The 14935-nt window shown below is 40.8% G+C and overlaps 1 protein-coding gene across 3 annotated transcripts; it reads left to right on the forward strand.

Moving 5' to 3' along the window:
- Positions 1 to 1415: 1415 nt before the first annotated feature.
- LOC106652448 (ATP-binding cassette sub-family G member 4-like) lies at positions 1416 to 14688 on the forward strand. Of its 3 annotated transcripts, XM_014371436.2 has the most exons (9): positions 1416 to 1819; positions 9162 to 9922; positions 11461 to 11606; positions 11794 to 12032; positions 12117 to 12245; positions 12321 to 12436; positions 12542 to 12710; positions 13087 to 13480; positions 13562 to 13799. In XM_014371436.2, the coding sequence occupies exons 2-9, from the start codon at positions 9260 to 9262 to the stop codon at positions 13797 to 13799; spliced, it is 2094 nt and encodes a 697-aa protein (XP_014226922.1). In that variant the 5' UTR covers positions 1416 to 1819; positions 9162 to 9259. The 3 variants fall into 3 exon arrangements, with proteins under 3 accessions (XP_014226922.1, XP_014226915.1, XP_014226896.1); XM_014371429.2 differs by having other exon boundaries at positions 12117 to 12436; positions 13562 to 14688; XM_014371410.2 differs by lacking the exon at positions 1416 to 1819 and adding an exon at positions 6259 to 8432 and having other exon boundaries at positions 12117 to 12436.
- The last annotated feature ends 247 nt before the right edge of the window (positions 14689 to 14935 follow it).

The raw sequence follows: 14935 nt of genomic DNA on the forward strand, positions 1-14935 counted from the left end.
CTCTGTAAAAAAATCTTAGAAAAGAAAAAAAATTTTCACCACAGATAAAAATTCAGATTTCGAAAAATCATGGACCTAGTTGAACCGAAGCAATTTACTGCATTCCGGCGTGAAAGTTGTTTCGCGCGATAAAGGGAAGATTAAGAAAACCGCAAGAAATACGTATATTAAGTGCAACGAAATTGCCAAGTCACTGTTCATTGTGAGTCAATCTGCCTCGGTATTAATAATCAACTTAAATATTTGTTATTCTCATCAACGTTTGTTCGGCCTGTTAATGTTGTATATCTTTTGTGTCTATAATTTCATTATCGATGCTCAATACCGTTATCATTTTTTTACGCCAAATATCTCATCTAATTGTCTTTATTTAAACAAAAAAAATTCGAACTCAACTCTGTACGATTATTGATTATGCATCGTGAAAAGAATTTTGCGTATTATCGTTTTGAGGGATGCAAAAACGATGACGCACGCAATGACTAATTAGAAGTAAGTTGGCGAGAAATTTTCGATTACTCGATAAAAAACCGAGGCTCCTTTTTATTGTCAATTTTCGACGTACTCGAATGTAAACCTGGTAGTTTGCTATGAAGAAAATCAAAACAATATTGAAATTACTAAATGTAATATTTGATACTTTGTCGGTCATTTTCCATTCGAATCCATGTCATATAATATAGGCAAGTGTTGATTCTGCATATAATGTAGTAATCTCTAGTGCAGATCGCCACAAAAAGCTCCACAAAGATGATACCTTCGATTTTTGGAAATTTACAGAAATGGCATTGAAAAAAAAACCTACGTATAAAAAAACGAGAGAAACGACTTCTCACCTGGCGTGTGCAGTATATCATAAAGGCAATGTCACGCATCTTGTCCATTCCGCTAAACGATATATTCTGCATTTTTGCTTACTCTCGATGACATTCTACTTTGTGTACGCCCAGTGTCAAAGTCCAAAAAAAATTCAATAATGATACACGACTCGCAAGCTCCGCAAATCGATCTATCGCTCTCGAAATCGTAAAACAAAATGATTCACGCTCGGCTTTTTTCAAAACAATTGCCTCGTGGATGGTGTCAAGAGAAAAAAAACAGCAACAAAGCCTCTCTCTCTCTCTCTCTCCAAAACACGATCGCAGCTTTGACAGTTTGACTCTGCGATATAACATAACGATCGACATCATCATCATCATCATCGCATCGCTGTTGTCTTTTAGGTACTCTCATTCCTCGTGCTAACCGAGAGGGTATACATCTTCGAGCGCGTCATAATCGTCGAGGAGTCGATATACGTACACATGATAAATTATGTACTCTCACACACGCACACAATTGTAAAAGACAACAACAGCAGCAGTGCGACTCGGGATGCGATCGCATATTATAGTCGAGAGGCAAGCGGAGCGATGATCGTCGTCGTCGTCGTCGTCGTCATGCCCGCTACTACTTGAGAAGAAACTCGACGACGACAGTCGGCCGGCAGAGACACACGCGACCACTTCGTGCCTCGTGCCTCACTCTCTCTCTCTCTCTCTCTCTCTTTTTCACACTCACTCGCGCACAAGCTCTCGTGCTGCTCCGGTTTGCTCCTATCTATTATATCTCCTTTATCTCTTCGGAACATTTTTTTTCTCCTCTGGATTGTAATTGTGATTGCTTTTTTTGCCTTTCCTATATGGACACATTTTATTGTACACGAGAAAAAAGTGAATTGCCATGTATCGATGACTCGTCGCGTGGTATAGAGAAGGCCCGCCGTATCGAGAGAGCTTTCGACAACGAGGAAAGGAAGACTTCGACGATTACATCGGGGGTGAGTCGAGAGGATAATATTTTATTATTTTTTCACGCGCTTACTTCGAAAATGAACGAGGGTTCGATGGATCCGCAATACATGAAAAAAATGAACGCCAAGTGTGTGTTTATTCGCCGTGGAAACTTCAATGCGCGGGCAGGTAATGCGCCTCCGATCGAGGAGTATCGCATATAATCATCCGTATTCCAGTTTGGTCGGTCTGCGAGCACTCGGTATAGTAGTAACAACAACAAGAATTATACCGATGCATATTTCGCAAATGTGTTATTCGGAATTCTCTCTTTTTTACAAATATATTATTTTTAGATCGATCGGCTTCTTTTTGACTATATATGTAGCGCACCGCGAGTCGAGCGTTATTATACAACTTTATAAACTACGTGTGAGAGAGTCTCCGGGAGATAAAATCGGATAGAAATTGAAATTGTAGCGCAGAGATCTGAAAAATCGATAGCGGCGAGCGAATTTCATTGAAAAAAAGAAAGAAAGAAAAATAAAATGTGTAACCGATCGTCATCGACAATTAGACAGATCGACTAAAAATCCCTCCCCGCGATGATAACATCGTCGTCGCTTTTTAGTTCGAACGATAATAACGAGGCACACGCACAGATCGATCGGCCATGCGACAGTAGTGTCTATTTCAACATATTACAATAATCTCGGTCTTGAATTCCCATGAGGTTTCATTAAAAAAATTATCGGCAATAATCTCTCTCGGCGATTCGATATCGATAAAACCCGACATATGCCTCTGTGCGTACCCATTTGCTGTGTGTATGCGTGTGTGTGTACATCATTTCGGAATTACTCTTGGCGCGTCGACTTTTTAAATTAAATATTCATCAATAGTGCAATATTCTAGCGAATGACGACGATCAAACGCGTATAGCAGCAACATCATCGGCAGCAGCAGCGAGCGAGGCTGCGATAAAGCAATATATTTTCTTCTTCCGAGCTCTCTGCATCTGACGCAAATCTCGTTCATTTGTATATTGCCATCATCGCATCGCTTTCTTCTCCCTTTGCGTATTGCATCTCGCTCGCGCGCGCGCCTATTGTTGTATACGGTTTTAATATAACGATGATACTCGCCATCAATCAATTCACATCAATTGTGTGTACGGAGAGAGATGCTGCACGTTTTACGATCCGCATCGTATTAATTATATTGTGCACGCGTACGTATATATAATGCAAAGATCCGAAGCGGCGTGCTCACTGAAAATCAAATGGAATTTCACTCGCGCGTCGAAGGTTACGCTTCGTTGTTAATATCGAGTTTTTCACCTCATTTTTCTTCTTCTTTTCTGATCTTTGTGAATTAATGAAACAATTCGCCTGCGTAATAGAGACGTTTTTCGCGAACGAGCTTGAAGAATAAAAATTAGAATGTGATATCTGTCGTACGACGTCGAGAGCGTACTGAATTGTAACATGCTTACGAAAGCTAGAAATAGGAGGAAAGTAAATTAAAAGTTCCCCGATGAAATATAATACATGCACGTTTGTAAAAACGCGTTTGTTTCATCACACATCTTCGCGCGAATTTTCACCTATAATTTTCCGTTCGACCTGCGAGAGCTCTATTATAAATCGAGAGCAGGTCCTCGGCGCGATTATTATTAAATATGTATAACGCAAGTGCGTCTGCGTTAGGTAACGAAGAAACTCGTGTGCTGCTGCCATTGATTCGCGCGCGCGCGCGTAAACCGAATCCTTCGCGCGCGCCGGTTTTGTGTTTGTGTGTGTGTGTGTGCACCGTGAGTAAGCAAGAAAAGTCGTGTCGCGTGGATGATCGAGCAGAATTTCGATAAGTGCGCGCGGACAGCGCATTTTACCGATACCTCGAATGTGGAATAAAAAAAGAAGAGACACGAGATTAGCCGTGTCCGAACGCGTGCGCGAATCATGAATATACATCAATAATAAATGCATTTTGCAAGGAAAAAAGGATGCGTGAATTGGAAAAGCGATTTAATTGAAACTATCGATCATCGTGGCTAAAAGGAAAATGTGACAAAACATAAGCTGAGTGCGCTCGGCATAAATTCAATATAATTATGGATTTTATGTACATTGTGTATCGGCCGCGCGTTGCACGCTATCTCGAGCGTGTCAAAAAAAAGCAATACACGCACACACATGTTATTTTCATTGTCCATATACACACTCATACACACGCACGTTACATTTATCGCGTATAATTCTTGCGCTCGATGCGCGATCGGATAATATTTCGTAAATTCAATCATTAGCGCGCGCGCGAGCAAAATTCATAAACGCGATCAAAACATTGCGTCAAGTAATCAATTTCGCGCATTTTAACGCGCGTTTCGATAAGTGTATTATATGTATGACAAGCGTTGCAATGCATACACGCATACATCGCATACACGCACGTGCACACACACACACAAGAGCGAGAAAAGCGAGTGCGCGATCGGCGAGCTCGTGCTCCGGATAAATAGATTTTATCGTTTCGCATAGGAATGGCCTTGCGTGCAGCGCTGCATTTTCATGTATATTTTCTTTTTTTTTATTAATTTTTTTTTGCAGCATGCGAGAGAGAAATAGAGATACGCGCGCGAGATGTGCTGCAGCTGATATGCGAGCGCGCGCGACAAAGCACATGGAATCTATACATGTGTGTCGCGCAGCTTCAAAATGATCGGCGAGTCCGCGTTAAGCGATGACGAACAAACATTTACGACTTTATACAGTATAATTATGCATCGTTTTTTTGCACGTTTTCGTGTGCGCGTTGCCGATAATGATGCATTACACATTATAGAAATTATCATTTGCGAATGGCAATTCGAGCTAAAAAAATCACGGAGCTTTCGGCATTATCGTTAATCTGATCGGGGACATTAATAAGCCACTGTGTTGATAGGCGATTATCTGTGTTGCTCCGACTCTCTTTTGTCTCTTTTTTTTTCTTTCTCCTTCTTTGACAAAATAAATGTGCTATACGCGCCTCTTTTATCGCGAACACGGCTCTAGGTGATGAGCGCGCGCTGCCACTTTCTTTTCGATTTATCGATGTTGTACGGCATGGATAAAATTTTGTGTATTATTCAAATTCGCTCAATAATTTCATTTAACAAAGATCTTCGAGATTTTAGGTATTTGCGGAAGTAAGACTTTTCATACCCTCTTTTGACATCAACGGAAAATACCATTAAAGTGTATATCACAATGGCAACTATTGTTGTTCGAACAAAGCAATGTGTGCAAGCTTTTTTTTTTCTTAAAATTTGTTATAAAAATCGGTTAGTAGTAAAAGCTGAGAAATGAATCATACTCTATCATAATTGAGCATTAGATATACGTTTTTCAACGTTTATACGTTCGAGCTGTGTTTATGAATATTCATGCCGATATCAAAAAAGCATCGGCGATGATGCATCGCTGCAGTATACAAAATTCATGTCACAATTCCGATGAAGGATGAAAAATTCACGATTCAATTGACGCAATAGAATTGTTGATCTCGCATGTGCTTTTTTTTCTTAAACTATAATTGTCGCAACTGAATTGCTGCGCTGATCATCTAGCTCGATACTGTGCGACCACATATATATTTCTCTCTTTCTTTGTCGAATGTTTTGCTTTAGAAGCGAAATTTTTCCCCACCCTAAAATGTCGACGACGACGATGATACAACGTAACCTTGCGCGCGTTCTCCAGAAGTACTCAATAATCGAGCCCGCAATACGATAAAATGAAAATCTTGATTTCAATCAACATAATATATCCGCGATAAGTGCGATAAGTGCCGATAGATATAATTGTTGAAAAAAAAAAACGATTTCTCTTTTGTTCGGTGTCACAACCTGCGGTTCGAAACGGAGAGAAAAAAGGAAAAAGAGGATATTCTGGAAATCAAATAGTAATTTTTTCGAAAAATCGACACGAAACTATAATACCACTTGCATCTTCGTACACGAAATCTTGATGTGTCATGAACGCGTTTCCATTTAACTCGTCCTCACTCTCACTCTCGCGCGCAAGTTCCACTTGTGGCACTTCTCGAGTCGTGCAGCACACACACACACACACACACACACACACACACACTCACATGCATATACAGTGAAATCTCTCTATAGTGGACACCCATAAAACCTGGAAAACTGTCCGCTATTCGGAAGAATACGAAGCGGGGAAATATGAAAAAAGAAGAACATTTTTGACTATATTTTTTTTTCATCCCCGACGGGAAAAAAATTGTTCGAGAAAGAGTAAACGTAGATATTAAAACTATCAAATTAAATTGTAAAATGTAATAAAATGTCAAAAAATGCAGCAATACGCAATTTTCTCGCATGTTATTGTTAAAAATTCGAACAATTAGAGGAGAAACTGTCCGTTAATACCTGAAAATAAGTGTCCACGTCCGCTATTGAGAATGTCCGCTATTTGGAATAGGAGTTACATAAAGAATTCATAGGAATATTTCATCGTCCTAAAATTGTCCACTATTGGGAAGTGTCCGCTATTCAGAGTGTCCACTATAGAGAGATTTCACTGTAATTGTGAGCCGTGTGCGATAATCGTGAACTCGCGAGCGGCTTTGATGACTGTAATAATATGCGCTGGCATCAATCATGATACACATTTATAATGCTTTGTGTCGTACAGAGCAGCAATGACCATACATAGAGTCGAGAGAGCTTTTTTGTTTTCTGCCGATTCATTTACCGATTTCATTAACTTCGTTAACGATTCGACACGATCGCGGGTCATCATTGCAATAATTTCTAATTTACAGCTAGTTATAATCGAGTCGATTAATTTTCATTATAAACCATGATTCCCGTATCTTTTTTAGTACATTAACCGATTTTTTACAAAACTTCCGCAATGACGTATACCCACGCTCTCGCGTAAGATTAGATTTGCTCCGTAGAGCGCACGAGAAAAAAAAAGTTGGAGGAAGCTTACAGTATGCATCGAGCTGTGCTATCAGGCATCGCTTTTCTAGGAAAAAAAAGAAGAAGAAAAGAAAAATCGAAATCTTCGCGCATAACGAAACACTAAGTGCGCAAAGTATGAGAAACGGAGAAAAAAAATAGAAGAAGAGCTCGAGTGCGGCGAAACATCTAACAGCCCAGCTCGCAGCTCCGCAGGCAGCAGCGGCACACGCTCGTTTGTGTATCATCGCGAAAGTATCGCGGCAGAAAATCATCTCTCGAAGCTCGATCGCGGCTCGCGCAGCGCAGCGGCTAATTTATTACAAAAACAAAAACAGTATACGCACGTAGAGAGGCGATCCGTGTATGTGTGTATGTGTACGATCGGAGAGTAGGAGGAAAAAAAAAGAAGAACGCAAGAAGAAAAGAAAGTATATAAGTAGGCTATAAGCGTTGGAGATAAAGCTCGAGCTGCTGCTGCTGCAGCTGCCACACACACACACACACACAGCATAGTTGTTATCGGTTGCAATGCGAAAATTGGCACGTTCCACACCGAGTGCAGCGCATCATCATCATCGTCGTTGTCAGTCGTACAAAAGGCATCCGCAGCACACACGCATGTATAAACACAACGACACTACACAAAGTTGAATGCGCTTCTTCGTGTGCCTTATTACTATATATATACAGCGAGTTATTTTTTCTCACTCGGGTTATAATCGCATTGTCAATTTACTTTAACACGATGTTTACAGAGCGCAATCGGTATTATTATTGACGCGTACCGGTATTGGATGCTGCGCGCAAGCTCGAATCGTGCGCTTGATTTTTTAACAATATCGCAATCGGACTGATTTTTCGCGTGCGTATAAACGGTACAATTGGTAAATAAAAAGAAACACGAGAAGAGAGAAAGGAAGAAAGAAAGCAAGAAAGAAATTAATTACGAGGCATTAGTTATGCAAACGACGCAATAATGTATGTGTTGATTTATTTTGACATTTAGCGTGCGCGCAAGCTCCTTCTCTCTCTCTCTCTCTACTTATTTGCATGACGGTATATATCTTTTGTTTGATAAGGCCAATTGCGAAGTTCGATCGCTTTGGTGACTCGAAAATTCTGTTATACATCGCAACAAAGAGCAGCTCTGGGGGCACGATGCGAGAGATTTGCACATAGTATAATAGACAACGTCATGGACTAAGGTTCTTTTTTCTTCAATTTTTTTCCATCGATTATCGAACTCATCTTTTCTTTCGGAAAATGCGATCGCTATTGTGCATGTGATATTATTTATCTTGAATTAACTTCGAATAAGCGCGCGCGCTCGCATACACAACGGAGATAAGATCGAGAAAGAAGAGAGAGATTATAATTGGTATATTATGAAAGAAATAAAAAGAAAGAAAGATATTGGCAGCTCGAAACGAAAACGCGGAAGAAGCTCGTTATAACGGGCGAAGAGCATTTATAAAGGACGTCGTGAAAATAGAAATGGGCAACGAAAAAAAAAGTTTGATGCAAAGTGTATGTATAAGTGTGTAATGTGTAGGCATCGTACTCATCTCAATTGTTTCTTCCCCTTCCGGCTCTGTTTGTGCGCTGGTATAAACTGCTCGAGGAGTGCATGTATAAAGTGACAGTTCAGCGTGCGGTACATGGCATAATTGTATCATAACTCGATAAATGTGAGTCACATGTGTGGACGTGTGTATTTGCGTGTTCATGTGAATCGGACTTTGACACCGTGGGATAGTGCTATTATAATGTGTACTTTAAATTGCTGTTCACGAAAATGCGCATTACACTCGATAAATTCGTACACTTGTTTTTCGCGGGATCGATCGCTTAGCTCGGCGCCTGTTATGACAATTGCTGCGGTGCGTCGATATCGAATCGGTGTACCGCAGCACGCAAATCCGAGGCGCTTGATCGCGTTATACTATTTTTTTCATAATTACTTATTAACTATATGCGTGCCAGAGTATATATTATAATGATATTTTTGATACGCACAATCACTGCGTGCGAGTGCGGAAGTGGCCAAAAAACAAGGAAAACACGAGTTACCCGCTTTTTGCCAATAAAAATTTTTTGCTATTCGATTTCTAATCAATTTTTTGTCGCTGTACATCGGATAAAACAATCGAGGCTCGTCCGTGAACGTTAATGTTTTTTTTCTCACTCTGGCTCGATTTAATTAGACGACGAAACAAGTAATAAACAATCTATGCAGAGATCGGCAGCATCGACGATATCTCGTGCGTGGTACCGATCTCGAGTAAACAATTAAAAGCGCACGAGATATGCATAATAATATATATGTCACCGCGTACCGACTCTCATTTATTTTCTCGGACGGTCAAGGTCCACACACATTAGCTTCGGATCATAATTTTTCTTGCTTTACTCAACAGGTACTGTCTTTATAGCATACGATAAAGATAGAGAAGAGTCCGCAGTCGCGCGAGTAATCGAGTCTCTGAAAAAAGACGAATAACGCAATAAAGCAATCATGGAAGTGCTGATACACGAGGCGAGCGGCGCCGCCAAGCTCGTTCGCACCAACGACCTCGACGAATCCTGCGAGCAGCAACAACCTCTCGTCGTCGATCGCCACGACAACAGTGCGACCATCGTCCCTATCTATCAGAGCCAACCCTCCACCAGCAACGGCAGCGGCAGCAACAGTGGCAGCGGCAGCCGAAGCATCAGCAGTCGCAGCAGCCAGGGTGGCCAGGGCGAGGAGAGCACGGGCGGCGACACGGGCAGCCAGAGCACCGGCCCCCTGTCCAACACGAAAAACGGCGAGAACATGGACATCTGCTTCGAGCGCATCACCTACAACGTCTCGCTGGGCTGGCGCGGCGGCACCAAGACGATTCTGCGCGGTCTGCACGGCCGACTGCCCGCGCGCCAACTCATCGCCCTGATGGGACCCTCGGGTGCTGGCAAGTCGTCGCTCCTCGACGTGCTCTCGGGCTATCGCATCACTGGCGTCGAGGGCAGCGTCTACGTCAACGGCCGGCCGCGAAATCTCGAGGCCTTCAGGCGTTCCTCGGCCTACATCACGCAGGACGATCGACTGCAGCCGCTGCTCACCGTGCACGAGAACATGCGCGTCTCGGCCGATCTCAAGCTCGGCACGGACACGCCCAAGAGCGAGAAGAACACCATAGTGAGTATATATTTTGGAGCAAATCAAATGACATTTGATTATCTTCTCGCGCAAATGTACGAGTTAAAATAGTTACGACCATTGGATTACGAACATTATTCACCGAATTGACCCTTTTTACTCTTGTATAATATTTTCAGTCCAAACGTAAAGGCCGATCGCAGATGGTAATTAAGCTCAAATTGCTGAATTATTTTTTCTATTGCACATATGTAGCGCACCCGTGTGTTTAACATTATAAATGGTATATATGTAAAAAATTTCGTTGATGAGCGTAGATGTGAATAATGATAATGTGCCACGACGTACACTGCACGTATGTTTCTATGAAAAATGTTGATTCTGACCATTTTTACACTGTTAGAAAAAAATTGAAATCGAATGCTGATTTAATGTAAAAACAGGCATTAAAACTAAAGTAACCGATTTTAAATTTTATTTGAACTTTTTTTCCTGAATTTTTTTTTGAAAACGAATATATTAGTACTGATTTATTTTCTGCGCTAATTTAGATAGACTCAATCATAATTTGAGCCAGCCTCTACCGCTAGATGGGCGAGTACCCTTGAGTGTAAATCTGCAGTGGCAAAGTCAAAATAATTGTATAAGTCAAAACACGTTTTTGCCGATTTGTGGACTAATTGATAGTATTTTTTTTAATTTTGTCTTCTAACCACATTTATTTCAATGGTTTAATGTGGCGTTTAAGGGCTAACAGGGGGCTTAATCATTTTTCATTTTTCAATTACAGTATTAGGCTGTAAAAGTAAAAAACATGTTTTTTTTCAATAACACCAATGATAACCTTTTTTAATAGCCTATTTGAAAGTATTTTGTCAAGTTAGATACTTAGAAACAATTGAGTGCAATAATAATGAGGGTATTGGTCCTCAACGTAAGCTATATGCATATCTAAGCTACCTGTCGTAGAACTCCAAGAACAAGCATTCAGCTAAAGGAGCCTATGTAGTTTCATTTTGTTCGATAGCCAATTGGCCATGGTCGCAACCAAAAGCTAGCCATAAGATGAACTGCAGCTACTCCTGTGTATAATTTTCTAGAATTTAGTATTCATTTGTTTATTATTTTCCATAAATTAATTTTACTTTGCTATATGTACAAGTAGCTACAGTTCATCTTATGGCTAGCTTTTGGTTGCGACCATGGCCAATTGGCTATCGAACAAAATGAAACCGCATGGTCTACCATAGATTAATGCTTGCTCTTGGATTTCTACGACGGGTAGCTTAGACGTGTTTAAAGCTGTTGTTGAGTATTAACAGCCCCACTATTAATGTACTTGACTGTTTCTAAGTATCTAACTGGACAAAATACTTTCAAATAGGCATTTTGAAAAGGGTTATCATTTGTGTTATTGAAAAAAAACATTTTTTTTCACTTTTATAGTCTAGTACTGTAATTGAAAAATGATAAATAATTAAGCCCTTAATTCACCTACGCGAAGGCAAACAAACTTTCCGTTCACATTCATTTCAATGCGAATATTTTAAACACCGTATCTTTCCTTTTGCCTGTAGATCATGGAAATCCTGACGACTCTCGGACTGTACGAGCACTTGAACACGCAGGCGGGCCGTCTGAGCGGCGGTCAGCGCAAGAGGCTGTCCATCGCCCTCGAGCTCGTCAACAATCCGACGGTTCTCTTCCTCGACGAGCCGACAACGTAAGTCAATTGACGCGTCGCGACGTTCACTTAACGATCAAATTTTCTTTCATCCTCGTATAACATGCATGTAAATTTGACGAACTCTCTCGCGAAGATCGCGACGAAGCGACAAAAAATTCTAATGGCGATTCGTTCTGTTTTTTTTTTCTCTCTCTCTGTACATCGTTTTTTTGCACGAGCGCAGCGGTCTAGACAGCTCGTCGTGCACGCAAGTCTGCAACCTTCTAAAATTATTGGCGCGCCAAGGCAGAACGATCATATGCACGATTCACCAGCCGAGCGCCTCGCTCTTCCAGCTCTTCGATCTGGTCTACGTGCTGGCCGCCGGCGAGTGCCTCTATCAGGGCTCGACGGCCAATCTCGTGCCCTACCTGGCCAATCTCAAGATGCCCTGCCCGGTGTATCACAATCCCGCGGATTACAGTGAGTCGACGACGATGACGACGACGACATTTTTTTTCAAATGTAAATTAACGTTTCGTCGCTTTTTTTTCATGCAAAAAATAGTAATCGAGCTGGCTTGCGGCGAGTACGGCCACGAGAGCGTCAGGACACTGGTGGAGGGAGCTCAGAACGGAGTTAGTCTCAAATGGTTCGACAATCCCGATGAGCTTCTGGACAACGAGTCTCTCAGAAGTAAGATGAGCGATTTTTTTTTAAATTCTTATCCAATTTTCCAATTAAAATTAAAAAAAAAATCGTGTCGAGCAGAAAAGTATCCCCTGAAAAGCAACAAAGAGCAAAAGCAAGGAGCCCAGGCGACGAGTCAGAGTCACCAACTGAAAGTATTAATGCAGCGAGGCTGGATCAAAGTCAAGAGAGATACCGTAAGTTTATGACACAACTTCTCCGTGCAAAATCATCTATCCGAAGCTAGAATCTAAATCTAATTTATTGTTTTTCTTTTTTTTTTTTTCGTTACCACCGCACAGACTCTGACGTATCTTCGAATGTTGGTCAACATATTGACGGGCATGATGCTGGGCTCGCTGTTCATCGGGGCTGGCAACGACGCCACTCGCATCCATCAGAATTACAATCTGTTGTTCGGTTGCCTCATTCATCATATGATGTCCACGCAGATGCTGACTGTGCTGACGTGTGAGTTTATCTCGTTGTTTGGCTCTTTTTTGCATAGAAAAAAATGTATAAAAGCGAGAAAACAAAAATGTCAATCGCTCGGTACATACGTATACGCGCTCGATTTCTAAATTTAAACCGTATATGGAGCTAACGGCGATGAGATGCAATTTAATCGGTTCAAGGATAAAAGTGGCGCTTAATTGCGGAAAACAAAAGAGAGAATACATCGAGATACGCGGCAGAGATGTAATTGAAAAACAATCGAAGCTTTGTCGCGTTTCCTCATCCCGCGTTATCATTCGACTATGTATATTACGCGTCATCTCTACGAGAACGGATAAAATGAAAAGTTAGGAAAGCCGATTTTAATTTTTTTCTTTTTTGGACGTCACAGTCCCGCAGGAGATGAACATACTAAAGAAGGAGCACTTCAATCGCTGGTACAGCCTTAAGGCCTACTACACGTCGATCACGCTGCTCGACATACCCGTGAGCGTCGTCAGCTGCTTCTTCTTCTCGGTCGTCATCTACTTCATGTCGGATCAGCCGCACGAGAACAACTGGCGATTCCCCATGTTCTTCGTCACGAGTCTGTTCGTCGTGTTCGTCGCCCAGAGCTTCGGCCTCATGATCGGCGCCTGCTGCGACGTCGTCAACGGCACCTTCCTGGCGCCGACCCTGTCCGTGCCCATGATGATGTTCGCCGGCTTCGGCGTCATGATATCCGATCTACCGGCCTATCTGCACTGGGGCAGCTATATCAGTTATCTGAGATACGGCCTCGAAGGGTAAGAGAGTCGAAAAAACGTCGCGTGATGCTGCTGTATTTTGCCGCGACCAAAATTATAATTTTGACGCGATTTTTTTAGCTACGTCAACGCCATATACGGATTGAATCGACCTGCCTTGAATTGCGTCGACGTAGACCCAGAAGGCCCAGGTATCGATTTTTGCTTCTACAAGGAACCGAAAAAGTTCGTGAACGACGTCGTGGGAATGTCGGAAAATCAGTTCTGGAACGACATGATCTGCTTGACCATCATTCTCATCGCCTTGAGGTTAATCGCCTTTGTCCTGCTCCGTTGGAAGCTCATGTCGACCAGATAGGAAAAATCCTTCAATTGTTGTTGTTGAATTTTGTTTATAATTTTTATTGCTACAACGTAAGCGACAAAAATGTGAGTTTGTTTTTTATTTATTTTTTTTTTTGTGTTTTTTTTTCGTATAAGTGTTTGTTGCCTCCAAGCACTGTCAACGGGAGACGCGATTTTGAAAGGAGTTCCTATAATTTTTATAGCAGTTCATTGCGCTTATTGTACTTGGGAGTACTTACGTACATAATGTGTATCATATTGTTACGAGGAATTTGCAAACGACTGTGATTATCCCCGATCGTTATCGAACGTGAGAAATATAAACATTACTGCCCGAACAGTCCAATTGTGATTTCCCATCGCAACCTAGTCACGATGTCCATCGGACTATTATTATCATATACTCGGTTTTTGATATTTTAAAAAATTTGCGAAGCTTTCGAAATTTTTATAGGCCAAATTTTAGTAAGTATTTCTTTTCAAGATTTTCTTTCCCCAGTGCTGCAAACATGTTGTACATGATTATTATCGTAAGAAAGTTTTGTTTTAAGCAATCACTCATTTTTACACAATTTTTCAATGTTATTATAATACTTTAAAGAGTGCAAAGACAATGCAATATAGTCAAGTATCGTTCAAGAGAAGATTAATGCTTTCCAAATGTACATTCCTATAAGATTTTAAATGTAAGAAATATTTAAAATTTTTATTTAAATGTCTCGTATGCGTAATTTTAATTGATTAATGGGTCATCGATTCAATCGGCTTATAAATGTGATGATTTTGATTTTCAAAGTTACGGAATATTACTGAGGAATATTCGATATTTGACACATTTTTTAGATTTATTCATTTAAACTTTAATTTGTTTTAATTTCCGCGATGTTTTTATTAATTTTGAATGAAATTACGAAGTAAGGAAATTATTTTATTAATAAACGGGTTACAGGAAAAATTAATTTTATATAATAAGAACAAATAATGCATGTATAAATATAATAATTATTATAAAATTTATAGGACATAGCCACGTAAGTTGTAAGATTTTGTATAAAATTATTCATAGTTTCATGCGCTCTTATAATTCAATTGTGCGGAAAAATATGCGGGCCAAGCGCAAAAAAATCCTCATGGCTTTTTTTTCAGTGC

The sequence above is a fragment of the Trichogramma pretiosum genome, unplaced genomic scaffold, assembly GCF_000599845.2.
Source record: "Trichogramma pretiosum strain Unisexual culture from Peru unplaced genomic scaffold, Tpre_2.0 scaffold12, whole genome shotgun sequence".
NCBI lineage: Eukaryota > Metazoa > Arthropoda > Insecta > Hymenoptera > Trichogrammatidae > Trichogramma > Trichogramma pretiosum.